Raw genomic sequence first — 25128 nt, forward strand, 5'->3', positions numbered from 1 at the left:
TTATTAAGTCTTAAAATCTGAAAGGAGTTCTGGTGTGGTGCTGTAGGATAAAGTACTGGGCCGCTCTAGACCTCAAGGTTGGCGATTCAATCCCATCAGCCACTCCTGGAAAACCCTATTCAGTGTTGCTACGAGTCAGAACCAATTCAAATGGCACTTAACAACAAAATGTGGCTGTAATTCAGAGCTTTGGGGTCATTATCCTTATTTTATTATTGTGGTTGCATAGATGTGCTATACCTTAGAGAGTTCTGATTAGTTGAGGTCCCTGTATAAATCATGTTCACTCTTTATGCTGTACTTGTGACATTCATTATGATCACTGTACTGAAAATTTCTGATTTCAAAAGGATTTTATCCGCCCTGGTTACACAGTGGTTAAGCTCTCGGCTGTCAACTGAAAGACCATTGGTTTGAACCCACCAGCTGCTTCATGGGAGAAAGATGAGGCAGTCAGCTTATGTAAAGATTCCAGCCTTGGAAATCCTATGGAATAGTTTCACTTTGTCCTATAGGGTGGTCACTATGAGTCGGAATCGACTCTGCAGCAATGGGATTAGCTTTGGGGTTTAGTTCAACCTGTAACTCAGTATTGCTGCCACCAGGTATAATTGTTGTTAAATGTCACTGAGTCAGTTCCAACTCATAGGGCCTATACAGGGTTTCTCAGGAGTGGCTGGTGAGTGTGAACCGTGTGGTTCAAAACAACTTTTGTTCTAGTGCATTATCCTGTAGCACGACACCAGGATTGCAGCAGGTAGAAAGCAAGCTTTCAAAGATTCACTGAAGAGCTAAGCCAGCCATGTCTGAGGGACTATGGCCATTACCTTCTCAAAACCCACCACATATTGACTTGATTCTCCCTTCCTGACAGGAGTATTTGATTTTTGATAGTATCAGTTTAAAAGGAGCCCTGATAGCATAGTGGTTATGAGTTGGGTTGCTAACCTCATGGTCAACAGTTTGAAACTACCGGTGGTTCCGTGGGAGAAAGATGAGATTTATTTCTGCTTCCGTAAAGATTTACACTCTCAGAAACCCTATACAGCGTAGCTATGAGTCGGAACCAACTCCATGGCACATAACCACCACCACCAATATCATTTTAAAGCTTTTTAAAAAATGCCTGAAATATGATGGTTGTTACTAATCTTTTACTTGTGATTTTTAAATGCTGTTTCTGAAACATGTCTTGTTCACAGGAGTTATTGAGAATGATTCTTTATGTCTTACTAGAGAGCTTAACTTGGCTTCAAGACTTCTCTGAGCATGTGTGGGCTTCCTAAATCCTGAGTATACTTGTCATTAGAGCCCCAAGAGCTTTTTTTCTGAATTGCCTGCTGTGATTCTGCTGAAGTTATCAATTAGCTACTGCTTATGAGAAGTTGAAGAAATAAAAACTGATATATGTATTTTGTATATTTACACCCTATATCATTTCAAAAAGCATTTAAAATGGAGAAAAACTGCATATGGGCACTTATTGCTGACACTGCTACCTTCCTGTCCCAGTTCTGTGTCTGGGATTCTAAGTACTTTATTATCCACTATTTCTTGGGGTGGCACTGTAGGTTAATGCACTAGACTGCAAAGTTGGTTTGAGCTTCAAGGTCTGCAGTGCAAACTCAGTAGCTGCTCCTCGGAAACCCTATACAGGGTTGCTATGGGTTGGAACTGACTCTACAGCACTTAACAACAACAACAACACTTCCTCTTTAATGATATATAACCCTTGGAAATGATCAAGAGTTCCACTCTCAAAAGTACCAGGAATAATGCAAGTCTTACTAAAATGATAAAATGCTCACAGTGGAATTTGCATGAAAAGAAAACAAGTGCTATTTTGGCCTTCTCTACGCGAAGGCTTTCGATTGTGTGGATCATGACAAACTATGGACAACATTGAGAAGTATGAGTATTCCAGAACACTTAATTGTACTTCTGAGAAATCTGTACCTGGACCACGAAGCAGTTGTTCGAACAGAGCATGGGAACACTGAATGTTTTGAAATTGGGAAAGGTGTGTGACAGGGTTGTGTGCTTTCACCATTCTTGTTCAATATGTATGCTGAGCAAATAATACGAGAAGCTGGGTTCTATGAAGAAAACTGTGGCGTCAGGGTTGGTGGAAGACTCATTGACAACCTGTAATATGTTGATGATACAACCTTGCTTGCTGAAAGTGAAGAGGACTTGAAACATATACTTAATGAAGATCACAGAGCACAGCCTTCGATATGGATTACATCTCAATGTTAAGAAAAAAATCCTCACCACTGGACCAATAAACAGCATTCTTATCAATGGAGAAGAGACTTCATTCTTCTTGGATCAACTGCCAACACTCGCGGAAGCAGCGGTCAAGAGATCAGACGACGTATTGCATTGGGCAAATCTGCTGCACAGGAACTTTTTAAAGTATTGAAGAGCAGAGATGTCAGCTTGAGGACTAAGGTGCGCCTGACCCAGGCCATGGTATTTTCAATAACCTCATATGGATGTGAAAGCTGGACAGTGAATAAGGAAGATCGTAGAAGAATTGATGCCTATGAGTTGTGGTGTTGGAGGAGAATACTGAAAGTGCCATGGACTGCCAAAAAACCAATAGATCTGTTTTGGAAGAAGTACAACCAGAATGCTCCTTGGAGGCCACGGTGGCTAGGCTTCGTCTCTCATACTTTGGACACATTGTCCGGAGAGAACAGTCACTGGAGAAGGATGTCATATTGGGTAAGGTGGAGGGTCAGAGAAAAAGAGGAAGACCCCCAACGAGATGGATCAGCCAGGTGGCATCATTGATGGACTCAAGTGTGGCAGTGCTAGTGAGGTTGGCCCAGGATCGGACATTGTTTCATTCTGCTGTGCATGGGGTCGCTATGAGTCGGTTTCAACTCGATGGCACCTGACAACAACAACAATGAAGCTTCCCCAGTTTGACAACAGAGGCCTGTATGATAGAAGCTGCCCCCTTGGTTAAGAAGCACCAAGGATATAGCACTGACCAGAAGTTCTGTCCACCTCCTGAACCACTGACTTACCTCCTGGAAATCCCAGTGCTGCTGCTGGATGACAGGACCTTCCTTAGTGCAGTTCTGTAGAATCACCTGCTCATCATGGACATCAAAACACAGGTACTGTGGGCTGCCAAAGTGTATCTCCTTCCTGCTGGTGTGCTGCAGGTGCTGGCACAGAGGGAATATTTGTCAGTACAGCTAGAGAAAGGCCCTTCTAAAACTAGAGAGGAGAGGAGAGTGATGAGATAGAGCGAGGCCCAGGGGCAGTGTTCAGATTCTACTGGAGGAAGCAAGACCGTGCCTCTGGGTCAAGTCCACGGACATGCTGCTAGACTAGCCCTTACTGATGAAATGTTCTCATTCCTGCTGTGCTCACATATTAGTCCATTCTGCTATGTTCCCCCTTTATCCTATTGGCTGTATTGTAGGTGAGGCCATAAAGAACGGCATGTGTTTCATGAGTGCACTGTTGAAAGGGCAGATGAGAAACTTCTCTGAGGTCCAAGTTGATCTCTTTCCAGAGAAAACTGGCCTCCCTGTGTAACTAATTTTCTTGTTTTTTTATCTCCTGACTCTCACTCATGATTATTCTTCCCTCCTGTGTTTTATGGCATTGAATTGTGAGTCTATTTGCAGAGGGGCTTTAAATGTCAAGCCTGTATACCCTGGTTGGAGGATATGTCCTGATAAAACCATTTTGTGTTCATGTCTCCCAAGTACAGCTTAGAACTAATTTTAATGATAATTTTATGGCTTGGAGACAAGACTGACTTCGTGGGCATGCATCCTGAGGAGTCACATAGGGACTGTTGCTTATAAAGGTTTTATGTTCTTGGTTTAATACACTTGATTCAATTCCCTTTTATTGCTGTCTTTAAATTCTTAATAATTGTTAAATAGGTGGCCCTGCATTTTCACTTTGTGTTAGACTTTGTAAATTATGTAGATGGTCTTGTTTGAGGATTCCCATACCACAAAGTTAGTATAAATTTGAACCCTAAATTCACATAAGATATACACTTGTGATTAACATTTCTCAGGGGTGAAGGCCTACTGGTATTTTAGAGCGGCTGGAACATATTTTCTTCTTTCATAAGTGAAAATAAAATTGATACATCCAAAGAGATCCCTTATACCTCTCATTCATCCTCCCTTGGAAGCTAAGTTGTCTGGTGAAAATGGAGCTGTGGCAGCTGTTTTGCAACCATGAGGAGAAAGCTAAAACTATTCTGGAGAAATTGACCTCCCCCTTCCCACATAACCTGACATTGCTGAGTTGCTGAATTAACCAACCCCAAAACAACCAACTTCTAAACTACTTTTGGTACATGAGAAAATTTAAACTGTCTTTAAATTTAAAAAAAAGAAAAAGTCTCAGAGGTGAGTAGTTTTTGTCAAAGGACTACTCACATCTGCTGTTGAGACAGATAAGCTTCCTTGTCATCTATGTGACAGTAGTGATTTTTTTGGGCCAAATTTTTCATGAATAGATTACCTTTTGAAGTTCCTCAGTTACATAGGAATCTCATTTCCAACTTCTCACCTGTCATGGGTTTTTATCACTTATCTCTGTGTGCAGCCAATACCCCTAAGTTCCTGAGACTGACATTCACCATTCCCTCGGCCCTGATGGGGCAGCTTGGTCCAGGAACTTAGGACTTTATTTTCAGAGGCTCCTTGATTTTGAGTCCCTGGAAATTTCCCTTATGTCTTAAAAACTCAGTTACTTATGCATAGATGAGTGTGTTGCTTACTTTTTATCTCACACATCTAGGTGTTTTTAAGGGTAAGCTTTCAGCTTGTCTAGTTCACAATATTGCTATAACTAGAAGTTCTTGCTAATAGTCTCAAAGCAAACACCCTAACATTTGTTTGTATGAAGGAGGGCTACATTATCTCCAGTTACAGTGATGAAACCAGCACTCAGGTTAGGAAACCTGCCCAAGATCTTTTGGTGCATATGTGATATCATCAGCCTCAAGATCTGAGACAAATTGGGATGAGGAGTTGATTCTGTCCCCCATGGGGCAATCAAAAATATTTCCTAAAGAATTACGAACAATTGCCAGGGAATAGACAAGCCTTGGAGTCCTGGTATGGTGTTATGGGGTAATGCGCTGGACTGCAAAGTTGGTTTGAACCTCAAGATTGGCAGTTCAAGCTTACCAGTCACTGCTAGGAACCCTATACAGAGTTGCTATTGGTCGGAACTGACTCGATGGCACTTAACAACAACAACAACAGACAATCCTAGATTGTAAAATCAAGGATTATCTTTCCTAGGGCTGGATTTTTAACAAGACACCACCTGGATTTCTCAAAGCAGCATGGATGTCAAGTGATCTGTCCTGAGTTTGCCATGTATATTAATGGACAGGGCCTCTAGTCCACGGAGGGGCCTCTCCCTATGGAGAGGACGTGCCTGCTATCCACATTGGGCATCTCTTTCTGGTTGCCCTATGGACCATAAGCTTTTGTGTCACTAGGGCAGACTCCTGCTTGCTGGATACTGAGGGCCTCAGTCATACTGCATGGTGGGGCCTCAGGGAAATTTGAGGGTTGGTCTTCAGTGCTGTCTTTTGTTCCCACCCCCATGTAGTCATTAGAGCCCTTAATTCTAGGGTGAAGCTCCCTGGCATCCCAAGTGGCCTAGTCGAGCTTTGTGTTGTTTCTCCCTTCTCCTAGGGCCTTGTACTTACTGCTTTCTTTCTCACTGTGCAGTAAAAGACTTCCTCCCTGTGGAAGGTATTTCATAAACTAAAGAGCTTTGGGCACCAGAAAGGATCTGAACCATGGTGCAGATGACTTCATCTGGGGATAAGACCTCCTCTGGCAAGTGGAGTAGAAACTAATTTTTATGTTAATTCTGTGGCTTAGAGACAGACTTTGAAGCCTGTCTGTCCCAAATCCAATCTTCCTTCCCATTTCACTCACACAGTACAAACAAGCACACAGCATACACGCACAACACACACACACACACCAGGGAGCCTTTAAAGACACCCCTCTGGGACAAAGTGTTGTTGGTGGTGTTAAGTGCCGTCGAGTCAATCCCGACCCATAATGACCCTGTATAGGGTTTCTGAGGAGTGACTAGTGAGCTTGAACCGCCAACCTTGCAGTTCAAACAGCTTTGCAGTCTGGCGCATTAACCCACATCGCCACACCAGGACTCCTGGGACAAAGTGTAGACCTACATTAAATATCTGAAAGACACACACACAGACTTGGGCAGGGTTCAGTGTCAGAGGACTTGAGTCTCAGAGTGTGTCACCAGTCTTGGGTTTGAGCACATCTGCAATGGGGCACATTTTCTGAGTTCCCCCTGCTTCCTCTCTCTGCTTCTGTGCTCAGAACTCCCATTCTGGTGACTCACTAGAGTGGGACACTGGTTCTAGTTGGCTGATGATCTTGGGCTGCTCCAGAGGTTTCCAGATGGTCCCTAATGAAAATTTGCCTGCACACAGGTTGGTTGGTTGGTTTTCTGTCTCTGCCTTATATTTTAAAAATTTAAGTACAGAGCTTTTCCATAAACTCTGGATGTCCAGTCTCTTTCAAAATTTTAGATGATTTCATGATTCTGGGTTCCCTTATATGCAAGACAAGAAAAAATCTGTTTAAGTCCAGGAGGAGGGTTCAACTATGTCCTTTTCCATGGGACATGCACTCCTCATGTCACAACAGCCTCCACCCAGCTGGCTTTGCTCATTTCTTCACCTGACTGAAATCTGGAGGCAGCTCAGTTTTATAGCCCCTGGGCTAATCACTCTGTAAATCTCAGTTTCTTCATCTGTCAAATGAAAAGTTTAGCTAAATAGCCTCTCAATTTTCTTCTAACCAGGATGTTTTTGTTCTCTGATGATGGTCTATATTTGTGCTTACAGCAGGGGGATGGGTGGGCAGAGCTGTGATGGAAAAGGTCCGTCATCACAGTAGGGGACTGCCCACTGACATTCAAGGGACATGGAAGTGAAAGGAGATGCCCCAAAGAGAAGTGAAGACCATCCCAGAAAAATGTCACCTACTTCTTGGCTTTCCATGAACCTTACCTGTTGCTGCCGGCTGTCACTGCAAGGAACTAGAGTCATGGGACAGCCCAGGGTGTCCCCTTCTGCCAGGCAGTCTGCACAGAAGCCAAGTCCAGTGCTGTGGAGCTGAAAGCAGACATCCACACAGAAGTCAATCCTGACCTCCATTGTAAAGAATCCTCCATCAGCCAATCGTTTTTTTCCTCACTCTCTGAAGTGCACCTCAAGGTGCCATGCTCTGGCCTTAAAAACAACTGGAGTCCATTTGAAACCACATACTATAAGGGACAGGTCTCCTGAAGGAAGCAGACCACACTGTCCTCCTTCTAGGCTCTGGGATAGGTAAGAGGGCCATCTCGTCAACCCCTCTGGGGCTGGCTGGAGGCATGGTGTTGTTGTTGTTAGGTGCCGTGGAGTTGGTTCCGACTCATAGCGACCCTGTACAGGGTTTCCGATGCTGTAAATCTTTACAGGAGCAGTGGTCTCAAAGCCCTCAGGGCCCTCTGAACTTGTTATTGGTTGCCCAGGGTTAATGGCAGAACATGGGAACTAGAACCCAATCTGAAAATCCTGCTTCTTTCTTAGGAAGCTTCCCCACCCCACTCCCCCGACCCATTCCAGCCTGCCTTCTCTTCCACTTCTACCCTAGGTTGTGCCTTGCCTTTCCAGAGAATTTGGCCCTGGGTTCCAATGGGTACAACTCTGGGTAGACATTGGCCAGGAACCAGTGAAACATCCGACACCCCAGTCTCCTTTGCAGCTGGAGGCGTTCCGTGCAGTCTGGCTTCTTAGCCTTTGGAGGAGAAAGACACAGGCAGTGAAATGGAAAAGCTTGTTTTCCTCCAGAATTCATGTTGTGGCTGAGGAGATGGAGACAGGTGACTGGGAAAAAGCTAAAGGAGTAGGACCGAGTGAGGGGGCTAAGACCCACATGTTCTCAGGGCTGCAGACTGGGGAGCTCATGTGTTGGGAGAAAAGAGTTTGGAAGGGGCAGGCAAAGATGGGTCTTTCTTAGAGTTGTGGAACCAGCGAGACTGGTGGTCACTTGCTTTGTGGTTTCAGCCCCCTCCTCCAACCCCTGAAACCTTCAGTCTACAAAGACCATGATATTCTTGCTATGCTAACTTTCCCGTGGAAGCTGGCAAAATGGTGAGTCATTGCAGCTCATAAAGAGCCCTGATAGCGTAGTGGATTATGAATTGGGCTGCTAACCAAAAGGCCAGCAGTTTGAATCTACCAGTCACTCCATGGGAGAAAGATGAAGCTCTCTACTCCCAGAAAGATTTACAGCCTCGGAAACCCTATACAGAGTTGCTATAAGTCAGGACCGACTCCTTGGCACACCACCGCCACCACGACCATTGTACCTAGTTGGTGTGGTGCAGAACCATGATAGGCCACATGGAGGCAGAAACATAACCAAAAAACCAAACCCAATGCCATAGCATATATTTAGGGTTTCTGAGACTGTAAAATTTTACGGGAGCAGACAACCTCATCTTTTTCAGAGCAACTTGTGGTTAGCAGTCCAGTGCTTATAATGTTGTTATTAAGTGCCATTGACCCATAGCGGCCCTGTATAGGATTTCTGAGAAGCGGCTGATGAGCTTGAACTGCCAACCTTGCAGTTCCAACTGACTTTGCAGTCCAGCGCATTAACTACAGCATCACACCAGGACTCTGCCAGTGTTTATATGTCCTTGAAATATAGGGTGCTGTGGGTTAATGCGTCAGACTGCAAAGTCATTTGAGCTACAAGGTCGGTGGTTCAAACTCACCAGTCGCCCCTTGGAAACCCTATACAGGGTCACTATGGGTCAGAACCGACTCGATGGCACTTAACATATATCAAGCGTAGCCCTGCCTACCCCAAAGCCACACAAAACCACAGAAGAGAGCTGCCTCACAAGAACATCAGCTATTCCCAGAAAGGATGGTATCCATATTTGAGGATTAGTGTTTTCAGACGCCAGGAGGCTGGGAGGCAGAAAACAAACTCTAAGACTGCACCTGCTTGTAGCTGCAATTCTAGTTCTAGTTCTTTTCCTACTTTTCTTTAGCAACTCACTCTCTCATGGATTATCAGTTTCCTAGTTAATAAAATGAAGAATTTAGCTAAACACATACAAGCACTTAAAAAATTCCCCAGTCAGCAACTAGGCAAGCAAATTGAATTTCCTTAAAAGCAGATCAGTGAGGCTCTAAAATGTCAGTATCACTCCAGTTCCCAATTTCTGTTATTATCTGGCGCCAATTATATAGTCATGGCACTTCTAACCATACAGACTGCTACGATGAGAAGGTTGAAGTTTTGTAAATAAATTACCTGGTTTTGCTTTTAGACTGACTTCAGCCTACGTACCGAGTTCTAGTTGAGCCTATTTGAAGGTTTACAGAGCAAATCATCAGTTTTACATTCAAGAAATAGTACACTTTGTTTCATCTCAGACATTGCAATGCCCTCCATGGACAACAGTTATCTCACTTCCTCCCTGTTATGGTTGTTGTTGTTGTTAAGTATCATCGAGTCAGTTCTGACCCATAGTGACCCTGTATAGGGTTTCCGAGGAGCAACTGGTGAGCTTGAACCGCCGACCTTGAAGTTCAAACAGCTTTGCAGTCTGGCTCATTAACCCACAGCACCACACCAGGTCATCCATGTGCAAATATCCTCTTTCAAACTCATATAAGTACTTGTATATCCCACTCTTCCATACCCATTCAGACTGTGTCTATACACAGAAGTCTGTTGTTCCAATGTTGTGTATATATCACTGTTTACTTCTATTTTAGCATTTGCATAACTTCCTGGGTCTTCACCTATCTTCATCTTTCTTCTGCCAACCTCCCGCTTCTTGTACATTGCCCTCCCCTTTCTTGTACATTGTCCTCCCCATCATCTGAGTTGTCTATCCTGTGGTAGTTATGTGCCGTGGAATTGGTTCAGACTTGTAGTGACCCAGCACAGGGTTTCTGAGGCTGTAAATCTTTACAGGAGCAGAAAGCCTCATCTTTCTCCCATTGAACAGCTGGTAGTTTTGAACTGCCAGACTTCAGGTTGGCAGCCCGACTCATAACCACCACACTACCGGAGCTCCTTATTATATTGTTAAGTCTACATTATTTCATGTCTTGGGTAATGTCACAGGCTTTAGCACTGTGCCCAGGAGAATTGTGTCACTACACACCAGTTCAGTGCTCAACCACCAACCAACTCCCTGCCCTTTGCTCTGTGGCAAGGGTTACATCCCTTTCAGGGGACCATGGTAGGGAGTTCCAGGTGGAGATTACGTGTGATGTCCTGTGAGATGCTGGGAAACGCAGGGGACAATGCTATCAGACTGCTAAGCCATTTGAACTGCAAGGAGGGGATAACTTAAGGGAAGCCTAAGTCAGAACTTTCTGTTCTCCCCTCCAGGTGGAAGGGAGAGGCACCTTCCAGCCTGGCCTCCAACTGGTGACCTGTGGTAGTTATAGAAGCCCCCTGTGATGGTCACAGAACCCCCCTGTGACAGTCTACTTACCTGGCTCAGGTAGAGGGCCTCTGGGCTGTGCCTGTAGAAGGTTTCTTTGAATGACCCCAGCCACGTCTCTGCAATGCGAACTTTGCTCCGCAGGGTAGCCTCCTGGTCCAGGAGGGAATGGGCATCCTGATTTCGGTAGACATGCCCTACCCGAGAGCAGGGAATGATCTCAACGGAGCCACCACAGAGCCAGGCCTGCCACAAAGGGAGAAAATAAACACCTCTCTATATAGAAAGGTGCTCTGGTAGCGTAGTGGTTACGAATCCGGCTGCGAACCACAAAGTCAGCAGTTCGAAACTGCCAGCTGTTCTGGGGGAGAAAGATGAGGGTTTCTGCTCCCTTAAAGATTTACAGCCTTGGAAACCCTGTACAGGGTTGCTATGAGTTGGAACCAACTCCACAGCACATAACCATCACCACCATATTGAAAGTACCACGGACCACCAAAAGAACAGATAGATCTGTGTTGGAAGATATACAGCCAGAGTGCTCCTTGGAAGTTAGGATGGCCAGACTTCGTCTTTCATGCTTTGGACATATTGTCAGGAGAGACCAGTCGCTGGAGAAGGCTATCATGTTTGGTGAGGTGGAGGATTGGAGAAAAAGAGGGAGACCCCCAATAAGATGGATTGGCATAGTGGCAGCATTAGTGGACTCAAACATAGCAACAATTGTGAGGTTGGCCCAGGATCAGGCAGTGTTTTGTTGTGTTGTGTATAGGGTCACTATGAGTCAGTAATGACTCGATGGCACCTAACAACAACAACAACAACCTTCAAAAATAGTGTGTAGAAAGAATTTATGAGGGATTGGCAAATGGTAAGAAATGACAAGCAAAGAATGGTAAAGAGTTTAGTCCTCAGGGTAAAGTATCATCTCCAGATCTGGAAGATCTGAGCAGGGAAGTGACAAGGCGAGAAGAGCTGGGCTTAGTTGTCCAGGGAAGGCCTTGTAGGTGAGGGGGCTGTTTCTAAGCAATGACCTGAATTGAGTCTCTCTTGAAACATACAGATCTCAGCACTTAGAGAGAGGTGGCCATGTGGGTTAGCACCCCAGCGCCCAAGGGATGCTTCCTCAGGGGCAGAGATGTGTTCAAGGAATTACCAAAAGCTTGTGAAGTCTCCTGCTGCACAAGCACCTAAGTCATTTGTGGTGCAGATGAAAGCAAGCTTTCCTTAAATACAGTCTCCTCTACCTTCTGAAAAGTGCATATTGTAAGGTCCTGGTTTGGCGCTGTGGTTGATGCGCCCAATTGCTAAGCCATTTGAACTGCAAGGTCGGTGATTCAAGCTCACTAGCTGCTCCTCGGAAACCCTATACAGGGTCACTATGGGTCGGAACCGACTTGACAAAACTTAACAACAACTACTTAATACATAGGCCTCTTACGGGTTTGTTTTGGCCTATGGTGCCAAAAAAATGATTGAGATGCTAAGAATGTGTAGGAACCTCTGCACTAAGATGTTGTTAGCAGTCATCAAGTTGCCCTCAAAATATTTCCTGGTCCATTCTAGTGTGGAAAGCTTTACCGGAACCTAGTCAGCATTATAACAGCATTCAAGCTTCTGTTGACAGGTGAGTGGCAGTAGGACCCGAGGTGTATTGGCTGGGAATTGAACCTGGGTCTCCTGTGTGGAATGTTAGAATTCAACTGCTGAACTGCCAATACTCCTTGCACTAAGGTATACGTAGCTGGTCATATGAAGTTCATTGGAAAAATGGAATTAAACAATAATAGCATTTTCCACAAACTCTCTGAAGCTCCCTCATCTGTCATTTCCTGCACATAGGTTGAGAAGTGGGTTCTGAGGGAAGGAGACTAGGAATGATAACAAATTAGGGCACTAAACAGGAGGGAAAGAGGAGAAACAGGAGGCTGAAGACTTCATATTGTAAAGTTTAAAATTTGCCCGTGGCCTCATCCCAGACTAGAGACAATGCTGCCACCAAGCTTTGGTCTTATCCTCTGGCCCGGAGAACCTGTCTATGTCCTCCCTCCCTCTAAGACATACCTTGAGAGATAGTTCGAGGTTTTCACCACCCTGCAGTGACATGAGAGGGTCATAAGCTCCCGTGTTTTGGAAGTGATGCCTGTCCATCGCCACGACTCCACCCGGCACGACAGGGGTCCTGGAAACAGAAGTGGGAAAGAGGCTGCAGCTGAAAACCAGACACTTGGGTGAGGTTGGGAGGCTTGGGATTTATCAAGTGGGTGCTTCAGGGCCTGAGAGCAGAATCTGGGCTCAGGCAGGTGTCAGTGCCTTTAAATAAAAGACTGGGCCAAAACGACAATGCAGTATTTATTTTACTGAAGTCTGGAAATACCAGTATTTTATGAAAAACAGAGCTATAGTTATCAGGGCATTTTCTACCTGTCCTCAGGTACTTATCCTATAGGAAGGGACCAGGTACCATGTCTGAGGTGGACGTTTGACTTCATTCTCTGTGAAGGAATGTTAGGGGAGCAAAGCCACTTACAGTGAGTTTATCCTCAGGGAGACAGTGTGGAGCCTGGACAAAGGGAAGCTGTCAGGCTACTTCCCCTTCTCTGTCCCTATTCCCTTACCTCACCCTCTTCTCTTTTTTTAATGAACATCTCCATGTTCCCCAGTTCTAAGTTGAATCCACTAAGGACTCTGTGAGTAAATAGGCCTCCTCCCAATCCAGTGGGAAATACACATGATGTGCCTTCTGGAAGTCAGAAATCTTGAACAAGGGAATTCAAATGACAGTAACATCCTTCAAAGCAGTTTTTAACTGGGGAAGATGTAGCCAGAGGTTTTTGTACAAGTGACCCTTCGTTCAGGACAAAATGTTAATGAAGTAAAAATTCTGAGACTATCTCAAGATATAAATGATTCAGTCCAGATCTTTCAAAGAGGTTATTACTTTTGGAAAATGACCTTTGTTGTTGCTAAGTGCTGTTGAGTCGGTTCCGACACATAGCCACCCTGTAAAGGGTTTCTGAGAAGCAGCTGACCTTTGGTTCAAACTGACCTTGTGGTCCAGTGCTTATCCTACAGTGCCACACCAGTACTCCATTCAAAAATGACCTTTAAGGTGCTTTAAAAAAAAAAAAAACAAAACAAAAACACGCTGCTGATAAGTCAATGCTGACTCATAGTGACCGTGTAGAGTAAAATAGGACTGCCCCGTAGGGTTTCTGAGGCAGTAAATCTTTACTAGAGTCCCGGTGTGGTGCTATGGGTTAATGCGCTAGACTGCAAAGTTGGTTTGAACCACAAGGTTGGTGGTTCAACCTCACCAGTCGCTCCTTGAAAATCCTATACAGGGTCACTATAGGTCAGAACCGACTTGATGGCATTTAACAACAACAATAACAACAAATCTACTGAAACACACTGCCGCTTCTGTGTTACTTGGAGCATCTGGTGAGGTCAGTTAGCAACTGAGCACTTAACAACTGTGCCTTCATAGCTCCTTTAAAGCAGCTTAAGTCATGTCAAAACACACAAACAAACAAAACAAAACAAAAACCAGTATTGCAGTTATTATTAGATCCAGTTTTCAGTGACTGATTGCAAGATATACAAGCTGTCTGAACTGGGTTCCCTCACTTTTCAAATGGTAAGAATAATAATATTTCAAAGTAGGGTTTGGGGAAGGTTAGAAGAAGTCATATAAAGTGCTTAGCATTTTAAGTGCCACATGTTAAATGCTCACAAATTTTGTTATTACAAGTTTACTATCCCATACTTATCAACAAAGAAAAGATTGAAGTTGTCAAGGACTTCATTCTTCTTGGATCGACCATCAACACATGGAAACAGCAGTCAAGAAATCAAACGATGTATTGCATTAGGCAAATCTGCTGCACAAGACCTTTTTAAAGTGTTGCAGAGCAAAAATGTCAGCTTGTGGACTAAGGTGCGCCTGATCCAATCCATGGTATTTTCAATAATTTCATATGCATATGAAAGCTGGACAGTGAATAAGGAAGACCGCAGAAGAATTGATGCTTTTGAGTTATGGGGTTGGAGGAAGTTATTGAAAGTGCCATGGGCTGCCAAAAGAACAAACAGATCTGTTTTGGAAGAAGCACAGCCAGAGTGCTCCTTGGAGGCCAGGATGGCCAAACATCATCTCTCATACTTCGAACATATTGTCAGGAGGGACCAGTTGTTGGATAAGGGTATCATGTTTGCTAAGGTGACAGAGAAAGGAGGAAGACCCCCCAGTGAGATGGATTGCAAAGTGGCAGCATCAATGAAGTCAAGTGTGGCAACAATTGTGAGGTTGGCCCATGATCAGGCAGTGTTTTGTTCTGTTGTGCACAGAGTTGCTATGAGTTGGTACCCACTTGATGGCACTTAACAACAACAACAACATCCCATACTTGAGATGCATGGGGCCAGAGTGTTTTGAATTCAGATATTTTTGGACTTTAAAAAGGAGTACACGTCATATATTACATGATAGCTACACGAGGGTCTGCACCAGCACTCCTTAATCAAATATATTAACATTTCTTAGTGAAACATAGTGAGAAGTAGGTGCAAGGTTATTCAGGGACAGCCACTGTCAGTTTGTCACACTGTGGTGGCTTGTGTGTCGCTGTGGTACTGGAATTTATGCCACCATTATTTTAAATACCAGCAAGGTCACCCATGGTGGACAGGTTTCAGTGGAGTTTCTTGACTAAGACAGACGAAGAAGAAGGAGAGGAAGACCGCTGCTGGATGATTAGTTACTGAAAACCTTATGCATACCAGTAGAACATCGTCTGGAATAGTGCAGAAGATTCGCCCTTCAGGTTGGAAGGCACTCAACATATGACTCAGGATGAGCTGCCTTCCCAAAGTAGAGCTGACTTTAATGACATTGAAGTAAAGCTTTTGAGACCTTCATTTGTTGATGGGGCACAGCTTAAAATGAGAAGAAACAGCTGCAAACATCCATTAATATCTGAACTTTGAATGTACTAAGTATGAATCTAGGAAAATTGGAAGTCAAATAGAATGCATAAAGGTTTGATATTCTAGGCATTATTGAGCAGAGATGGATTGGTGTTGGGCGTTCTGAATCTGACAATTATATGGTTTATTATGCTGGGAATGACAAACTGAAGAGGAATGGTGTCTCATTCATCATCAAAAAGAGCATTTTAAGATCTATCTTGAAGTACAATTCTGTCTGTGATAGGATAATATCCATACACCTACAAGGAAGACCAGTAATACTATCATTTTTCAGATGTACACACCACCAATATATGACCTTGAATATATCCCACCTGAATTTACAGACCATCCATAAACAGATTTGATGCATAAGACACTAATGACCGAAGACCAGAAAAGTCAGGGATAACATTAAGAACATCATACAGGAAGAAAGCAAAAGATCATTAAAAAGGAAAGAAAGAAAAGACCAAACAGATGTCAGAAGGCTCTTGAACCTAAAGAAAAAGTAAATTGAAGAAATGAGTAGATGAAAGAGCTGAACAGAAGTTTTCAAAGGGCTGCTTAAGAAGGAAAAGTAAAATATTATAATGAAATATGAAAAGACCTGTATTAGAAAACCAAAAGGGAAGAACACACTCAGCATTTCTCAAGCTGAAAGAACAAAAAAAATTTGATCTCGGCTTGCATTGTTGAAGGATTCTATGGGCAAAATATTGAAGGATGCACAAAGTATCAAAAGAAGATGGAAGGAATACACAGTCATTGTACTAAAAATAAATGGCTGATATTCAACCATTTCAAGAGGTAGCATATCATCAAGAGCCAATGGTATTGAAGAAATAAGGCCAACCTGTACTGAAGGCATTGGTAAAAACAAAGCTCTGGGAATTGATGGAATACAAATTGAAATCTTTCAACAAACTGATGCAGTCTGGAGGCACTTACTCATCTTTGCCAAGAAATGTGGAATGTAGCTACCTGGACAAAAAATTGAAAGAGATGTATAACTGTGCCTATTCTCAAGACAGCTGACCCAATAGAGTGCAGAAATCATTGAACACTATCATTAATATCACATGAAAGTAAATTTTGCTGAAGATAATTCAAAAACATTTGTAACAGTACATCAACAAAGAACTGTAAAAAATTCAATCTGGATTCTGAAGAGAATGTGGAACTAAGGCTATCATTGCTGATGTCAGATGGATCTTGGCTGAAAGTAGAGAATACCAGAAGAGGTTTCCTTTGCTTTATTGACTCCGCAAAGGCTTTTGGCTGTGTAGATCATGATAAACTATGGATAACATCACAAAGAATGGGTATTCCAGAACACTTAATTGTGCTCATGAGGAACCTGTACATAGCCCATAAGGCAATTGTTAGAATGAAACAAGGGTATACTGCATGGTTTAAAAGGAAGAAAGTTGTGCACCAGTGTTGTATTTTTTCACCATACTTATTCAGTATATATGCTGAGCAAATAATCTGAAAAGCTGGATTGTATGAAGAACATGGTATCAGAAATGAAGGAAAACTTATTAACAATTTGCAATATGTAGATTTTATGGAAGCAAGAGGATTTAAAATACTGATGACTATCAAAGATTACATCCTTCAATATGGGTTGCAGCTCAATGTAAAGAACATCACAACTGTACCAATAAATAACATTATGATAAAAAATTGAACATGCCAAAGACTTCAATTTTCTTGAATTCATAATCAACACTCATAGAAGCAGCAGTCAAGAAATCAAACAGCATATTGCATCAAGCAATTCTGTTCCACAAGACCTCTTTAAAGTGTTAAAGAGCAAAGCTGACAGTTTGAGGATTAAGATTCGCCTGACTCAAGCCATGGTATTTTCAATTCATTCATATGCATGTGAAAGTTGGGTAAAGAATAAGGAAGATCATAGAAGAATGAATGCATTTGAATTATGGTGTTGCCAAAAAGATTTTGAAAGTATCATGGACTGCCAGAAGAACAAACAAATCTGTCTTAGAAGAAATACTGCTATGCTGCTTCTCAGAAGCTAGGATGGTGAGGGTTCAGTCTCCTGTATTTTGGACATGTTACCAGGAGAAACCAGTTCCTGGAGATGGAAGAACATCGTGCTTGATGTAAAGTAGAGGGTTGGTTATAAAGAGGAAGACCCTCAACAAGATGGATCAACCAGCAGTGGGCTTAAACATAACAGCAGCAATGTGTTTAAACACTTATAAGGATGGCATAGTATTGGACATAGATAAGACAGCACCAAACAATGAGCCATTCATCTAGTAAATTCTTCCTTTTTTTCTGAGAAGGAATCCAACTCCAAGGAGCTTCCAATGTTTCCTGGTAAGTTAGAGCTAGGTCAAGATCCCACCTCTGGCACTTTTGATTCCCCCTCTGGGGCATCCTTGGAACTAAGTGAAGGGCACTGGACTCCACTTTGTCATTGTTGTTGATAAGTGCCATTGAGTAGATTCCGACTGATAACAACCCTGTATAGGGTTTTCAAGGTACGTTTGAACTGATCTTGTATTTGAAAACAAATTTTTGGTACAGTGCTTTATCCCATAGTGCCATACCAGGAGTCCAACTAGTGTAACAATAATAACACCTAGAGTTGAGTGCTTGGCTTTGTCTAATGTTTTTCATATATTAGCTCATTCTGGTAGCGTAGTGGTTACGAATTGGGCTGCGAACCTTAAGGTCAGCGGTTCGAAACTACCAGTCTCTCCGCGGGAGAAAGATGAGGCTTTCTAATCCCGTAAGGATTTACACCCTCGGAAACCCTGTACAGGGTCGCTATGGGTCGGAACCGACTCGAAGGCACTTAACAACAACAACAATCTTTATAACAACCCTATAAATTAGATACCATTACTATCGTCAATCTACTGATGAGGAAACTGAGGCACAGGTTAAGTAATTTACTAGGAAACTGGTGGAGTCAGCATTAGCTCTTTGGGATTCTACAGAGGAGAAAAAGGAAAAGTAGGCCTTACTTGATGGGACTGATGGGAGACTGGAGGGTCTTCTTTTCATGCTCTGGCAGGGGCTCCCAGTGGAAATCCAGCTTCCAGTCCAACACCCCACGTTGCAGGTCCTTGGTTGGGTAATACTGGAGAGTCTTCCAGTCGATCACATCTATGACTGGAGACACCACCCGGCTCCTGAAAACAGTTGTGGAATCAGATGACAGGATATAGATCATTCAGTTGCTGGGAGAAGGAAGCATAATGTAGACATGCACTGTCCAGTATGCCAGCCACTAGCCACATGTGACAAGGTCCCTACGTAACACAAACTGTATGTGCTCAATTGACTTAACAGCAGTGGGCTTGGTTTTTGGTTTACTAACCTAAAGGCTGGAGTCCTGGTGTGGTGCTGCAGGATAATGCACTGGACTGCAAGGTTGGTTTGAATTGCAAGGTCACCAGCCACTTCTTGGAAACCCTATATAGGGTCACTATGACTTGAAACTGACTTGATGGCACTTAACAACAACAACAACAATGTGATAGCTGGAACTGTGGTTGACTGGGCAGAGCCAGACCAAGTGGTTTCATGGCCTCTGTGGACCGAAAGGTCGGTTTGAACTACAAGGTTAGCTGTTGAAATTTAGCAGCTGCTCATTGGAAACCCTATACAGGGTTGCTATGAGTCGGAACCAACTTGATGGCAGTTAACAGTAACAACAACAACTAAAACATTTTAAGTTAACGTATGTGACTCATGTTATATTTCTACTGGATAGTGAGAGTCTGGAAACTACATTTTTCATAAAGAATTGAGGATCAAGTCTGACCCTTTTTTTCTTTAAAAGCCTCTTTTGTAGTAACCAGGGTATAGGAAAATGGGGGCTGAGGCTCAGCTTAGCCAGTCATGAGCTGCACAATCTTGAGAAAATTGCTGGACGGAAGTCTCCTTCTATGTGAAATGGAAGGTTTAATGACTTCCCAAAAAGGTCTTTTTAGAACTGTGGTTCTTTTCTTGAGGTCTTTGATCCCTTTGAGATCCAACCAGGGGTAAACTATGGGTCCTGCTTCAGAAAACTATGGTACAAGGACCACCTAAAATAGACCCCTGTTCTGAGGTCAGGTTCTTATTCCTCCCTGTGTCATAAAACCTGATGGCCTCTAGGAATAAGGCTTGACAAGCTCTTGAGTGTCCTAAGGTCCCTGCGTGACACAAATGGTTTGTAGCTAACCAAAAGGTTGGTGGCTCAAATCTACCCAGCAGTGCATGGAAGAAAGGTCTGGAAATCTACTTTCATAAGATTACAGTCATTGGAAACCCAATGGAACACAGTTCTGTTCTGATTCACATGGGGTCCCCATGAGTCAGAATCAAATCAATAACAACAGACAATTTTCCTAGTGTTGATGCGTGTGTGTATGTAGGTGTGGTATCTACAAGCAAACCAAAGTCCTGAGTCTTAAGTTTATTTGCTCATTTATGGATGTTGTTGGTGATTTCATCCTTCCTTAAAGAAATTTTTTTTAAATTGCAGAGCTTGATTATGTGACTTACCTCAGAGAGTGGGTATGGGAAATTGATGCGACCAGAAATTTCACCTTTTGCTTAAACAAGTAGTACTCAGATATACCAGGAGTTGCTCCCCATTTAGCCAATATCCTTCTCAGTTCACCCCACCTGTACCCACTTTGGCCTCTCAAGGCACTTACTTCTAAAATCTGCAATATGGAAAGGATCAGGCAGAACTTGGGCAGCTGGAAGGTATTGCAGTAGAAGAAGCAAGATTGCTGGAAGGAGAAATGGAAGCCACGTGTGTTTATACTCTAATCTATTTCCATCTCTGTATCATCCATCTAAGAGACAGCTGGACTCAGAGATTCAATCATCAACATGAATCTGTGTGTCCTTAAGTAAATGGCATTGGCAAGAGGAGTGTTAGATCTCTATTTAGAGCAAGGATCTTGGTAGGCTTTTTCTGCCTTTTCTACTCCCTTTGGGTCCTTAACTATTATTATTCGTTCCTACGTTGACCTAAGAAAACTGTAATGAAAGACTGAGAAGAAAAAGAGGGCACCCAAACCCTCTATAAATCTTCATTTACTCAGGAAAGAGCTGGGCAGATGGGATAGATTTGGCTATTGACAAAGCATTTTGTGGAATTTTAGAGTCAAGAGCCAGGGGAAGCCATGTGACTGAATTCCAAAGAATCATATCAATCTGTGCCATCTTCATTAATCATAACATTACAAGAAGAGAAATTGCATCCAAGAACCCACATAATCACTATAGTCCAGAATTTTGTGCTGCATCCTTCTTGAAAAGGATACACTTTATCAGAAAATCAGAGCTCTAAAAAAATTGTCGTATGTCTTTTTGCTTTGTCTTGTTCAGAGCTCAGGGTCGTATGTAAAGTTCACTTTTAACACAGCATCATTCCTGATCTTAACACCATCATTTCCTTTCTAATCTCTCCTTTTCCCTCTGCTTTAACTGGGTACCCACTAACCTTTTGACCCATTGTCATTGAGATGATTCCAAGTCATAATGACCCAGTACAGTAGGACAAAATAGAACCACCCCCATCAGTTTCCAAGGCAGCAGTCTTCACAGAAGCAAATGGCAGCATCTTTCTCCCATGAAGCAACTGGTGGTTTTGAACTGTCAACCTCTTGATTAGCAGCCAAGCACTTATCTACTGCTTCATCAGGGCATCTTTTAACCAGTACATAAGTGATTGGTCAGGGCTTCCTTGAGTGCACTTTGGGTAGAGATGAAGAATAAAATGTCAGTGAATGTGACGAGAAGGGCCACTGATGCTTTCTCCTTTGATTTTCATTTTCATAAATCTTGGAAGCTCCTAACCAGGTCCAATTTAGTGAGTACCTGAAGTCTAGTGAGTCAGAAACAGTAATTAATTAAAAAAAAAACAAGAAAACACAACAAACTTTATTTAGCTGTGTGTTTTTGTACTTGCAGATGTGTCTGGTATTCTTGGAATTCACTTAGAGCAAAACAGCAAAGCTACCCCACTCGACTTGGAAGGAGCTAGATGTGTCTGCTTACCCCATCATTCGCTAATACTCGTGAGTAGTTTTAACTCTCAGGCAAATACAAGGTTGGTCTTTTTTTAAGTCTGTCTAAGCTCCACGAGGTCAAGCATTTAGGTTTCAAAAGATAAAAGCCGTCAAACTGGCAACATAGACTGGTTACCTGAAATATGTGAGGTTAACTATTAAACTACTGTCTAGATACTTACATGCTAACGATCATTTCAATTTTCTGACCAAATCTATTATCACAATAAAGGATACAGAAGGAATCCTGACAAGTCCATTCTGATTCATAGCAACCTCATGTGTTTCACAGTAGAATTGTGCTCCATAGGGTGATGCTTCAGTGGCTGATTTTGAAAAGTAAATTGCCAGGCTTTTCTGGGTAGACTCCAACCTTTCAGTTAGCCACCAGGTGCATTAACTGTTTTTATTTTTATCTCCTTATTTTTCCTGGACTTAGACATTCCTACCACCACTCATCGGTCTGTTTGTCATACTGCAGTGGCTTGTGTGGTTGCTGTGCTGCTGCAAGCTATGCCCCCCACATTTAAAATCCCATCAGGGTCACTAGGAAGAAGGAGAGGCAGACCACTTCTGAATGGTTAGCCACTGAAAGCTTATGAATGACAGTAGAACACTGTCTGATCAAGGGCTGGAAGATGAGCCCCTCCGCTTAGAAGACACTCAGAATAGGGTGAGGAAGAGCTGCCTCCTCAAAGTAGAGTTGATCCTACTGATATGAATGAAGCAAAGCTTTCGTGACCTTCATTTACTGATGAGGCACAACTCAAAATGAGAAAAAACAGCTGCAAACATCCATTAATGGTCAGAGCGTAGACTGTAAGAAGTATGAATACAGGAAAACTGGAAGTCAAAATGAAATGGAACACACAAATATTGATATCCTAGGTCTTAGTAAACTGAAATGGACTAGTACTAGTCATTTTGAATCTGACAGTTATATGTTTTACTATGGCAGGCATAACAAGTTGAAGAGGAATAGTGTTACTTACATTCACTGTCAAGAACAACGTTTCAGGATCTAGCTTGAATTACAGTGGTCTGCCTCTCCTTCTTCCTAGTGCTGTCTGTGCTAGAATAATAGCTATACACCTGCAAGAAAGAATGGAGTCCTGGTATGGGGCGGTAGGATAAGCACTGGACTGATAACTGATAGGTTGGTGGTTTAACACCACCAGCCATTCATTGGAAACCCTATACAGGGTTTCTATGATTTGGAACTGACTCCACAGCACTTCACAACAACAATAAGATAGATCAGATAATACCACTATTATTCAAATTTACAAGCCAACCACTAAACTTAGCCATGATGAAACTGAAGAATTCTACTGAATTCTTCTGTGTGAAATTTATCAAAGCTACAGTCAAGATGTATTGATGATTACTGGTGAATGGAATGCGAAAGTTGGAAACAAAAGGAAGCATGTTGTTGTTGTTAAGTGCCGTTGAGTCGATTCCGACCCATAGCCACCCTGTATAGTAGTTGGAAAATAGAGCCTTATTAGAAACAATGCAGGAGAACACATGATAGAATTTTGCAAGACCAACAACATAAAAGGTGACTGACTATACACCTAGATCTCACCAGATGAATACGTAAGAATCAAACTCACTGTATTTTTTGGAATAGATTGTGGGAAAGTTCCAAATCAGCCCCCAAAACAAGGCCACAGGCAGAATATGGAATAGGTCATATGCAATTGGTCATATGCAGGTTCAGATTGAAACAGGAAAATTAAAATAAGTCCATGAGAGCCAAAATATGACCTTGAATATGTTCCACTTGTATTTCGAGACTATCTCAAGAAGAGATTTGATACATTAGATGCTAATGACCAAAGAACAGAAGAGTTGTGGGATGACATCAAGAACATCAAATAGGAAGAAAACAAAAGGTCATTAAAAAAACAGGAAAGAAAGAAAAGACCAAAACGGATGTCAGAAGAGACTCTGAAACTTGCTTTTGAGCATAAAGAAGCAAAAGCAAAGAGAGAAATGAGGAGATAATAGAAAATTTCAAAGGGGAGCTTGAGAAGACAAAGTCAAATATTATAATGAAATGTGCAAAGACCTGGAGTTACAAAACCAAAAAGGAAGAACGTGCTCAGCATTTCTTAAGCTGCGGGAACTGAAGAAGAAATTCAAGCCTTGACTTGAAATATTTAAGGATTCTATGGGCAAAATATTGAAGGATGCAGGAAACATCCAAAGAATATGGAAGGAATACACATAGTCACCACATTAAAAAGAAATGGTAGAAGTCAACCGTTTCAAGAGATAACATATGATCAAGAACCAATAGTATTAAAAGAAGTCCAACATGTACTGAAGGCATGGAGAAAAACAAGGCTCCTGGAACTGATAGAATGCAAATAAAAATGTTTCAAAATACTGATGTATCCCTGGAGGCACTCACTTGTCTATGCCAAGAAATTTGTAAGACAGCTACCTGGCCAGTCCATTGAAAGAAATCCATGTCTTTGCCTATTCCAAAGGAAGATGACCCAACAGAATGTGGAAATCATCAAACAATATCATTAAAACCACATGTAAATAAAACTTAAAAAACAGCTGCAACAGTACACTGACATGGAACTGCCAGAAATTCAGTGAGATTCAGAAGAGGATGTGGAACAATACATATCACTGCTGACTTCACATGGATTTTGACTAAAAGCAGAGAATACCAAAAAGAAATTTATTTGCGCTTTATTGAATATGCAAAATCATATTGAATATGCAAAATCATAGATCACAACAAACCATGATAACATTGTAAAGAATGGGTATTTCGGAAGATTTCATTGTTCTCATAATGATCCTGTACATAGACCAAGAGGCAGTTGTTAGAACAGAATTAGCGAACACTGAATGGCTTAAAATTAGGAAAGATGAGCACCAAGGTTTTATAATTTTACCATATTTATTCAATCTGTATGCTGAGCAAATAATCCAAGAAGCTGGATTTTATGAAGAAGAACGTGGCATTAACAACCTGTGATATGCAGATGATACAACCTTACTTGCTATAAGTGAAGAGAACTTGAAGTACTTACTGCTAAAGATCAAAGACTAGAACCTTCAGTATGGATTACACCTCAATGTAAAGAAAACAGAATTCTCAAAACAGGACCAATAAATAATATAATGATAAATGGAGAAAAGATTGAGTTGTGAAAGGCTTAATTTTGCTTGGTTACATAATCAATACTCATGGAAAAAGCAAAATCAAGAAATCAAATGACGTATTGCATTAGACAAATCTGCTGCAAAAGACCTCTTTAAAGTATTAATTAGCTAAGATGTCACTTTGAGAACTAAGGTGTACGTAACCAAGTCATGGTATTTTCAATTTTCTCATTTGCATGTGGAAGTTCGATAATGAATAAGAAGACCATACAGGAATCAAAGCATTTGAATTATGATTGTGGCAATGAATGTTGAAAAGTACCATGGACTGCCAGAACAACCAGAAGAAGTATAACCAGAATCCTCCTTAGAGGTGAGGATGGTGAGACTTCCAAAGTCTTCCTTGTACTTTAGACACATGTTTTCAAGAGGGATCAGTCCATGGAAAAGGACATCATGT

At 42.2% G+C, this 25128-nt stretch overlaps 1 protein-coding gene across 1 annotated transcript in view; it reads right to left on the reverse strand.

Moving 5' to 3' along the window:
- GALNT15 (UDP-N-acetyl-alpha-D-galactosamine:polypeptide N-acetylgalactosaminyltransferase 15) overlaps positions 1 to 25128 on the reverse strand; it is a 48261-nt gene that overhangs the window by 285 nt on the left and 22848 nt on the right. The window contains exons 4-9 of the mRNA XM_006840004.1: positions 18489 to 18656; positions 12580 to 12697; positions 10567 to 10761; positions 7704 to 7835; positions 7064 to 7168; positions 3039 to 3182 (exon numbers count right to left, since the gene is read on the reverse strand). Of these exons, the coding sequence (XP_006840067.1) occupies positions 3039 to 3182; positions 7064 to 7168; positions 7704 to 7835; positions 10567 to 10761; positions 12580 to 12697; positions 18489 to 18656 (862 nt within the window). The remainder of the gene's footprint in view (positions 1 to 3038; positions 3183 to 7063; positions 7169 to 7703; positions 7836 to 10566; positions 10762 to 12579; positions 12698 to 18488; positions 18657 to 25128) is intronic.

The sequence above is a fragment of the Chrysochloris asiatica genome, unplaced genomic scaffold (assembly GCF_000296735.1).
Source record: "Chrysochloris asiatica unplaced genomic scaffold, ChrAsi1.0 scaffold00028, whole genome shotgun sequence".
NCBI classification, from domain to species: domain Eukaryota; kingdom Metazoa; phylum Chordata; class Mammalia; order Afrosoricida; family Chrysochloridae; genus Chrysochloris; species Chrysochloris asiatica.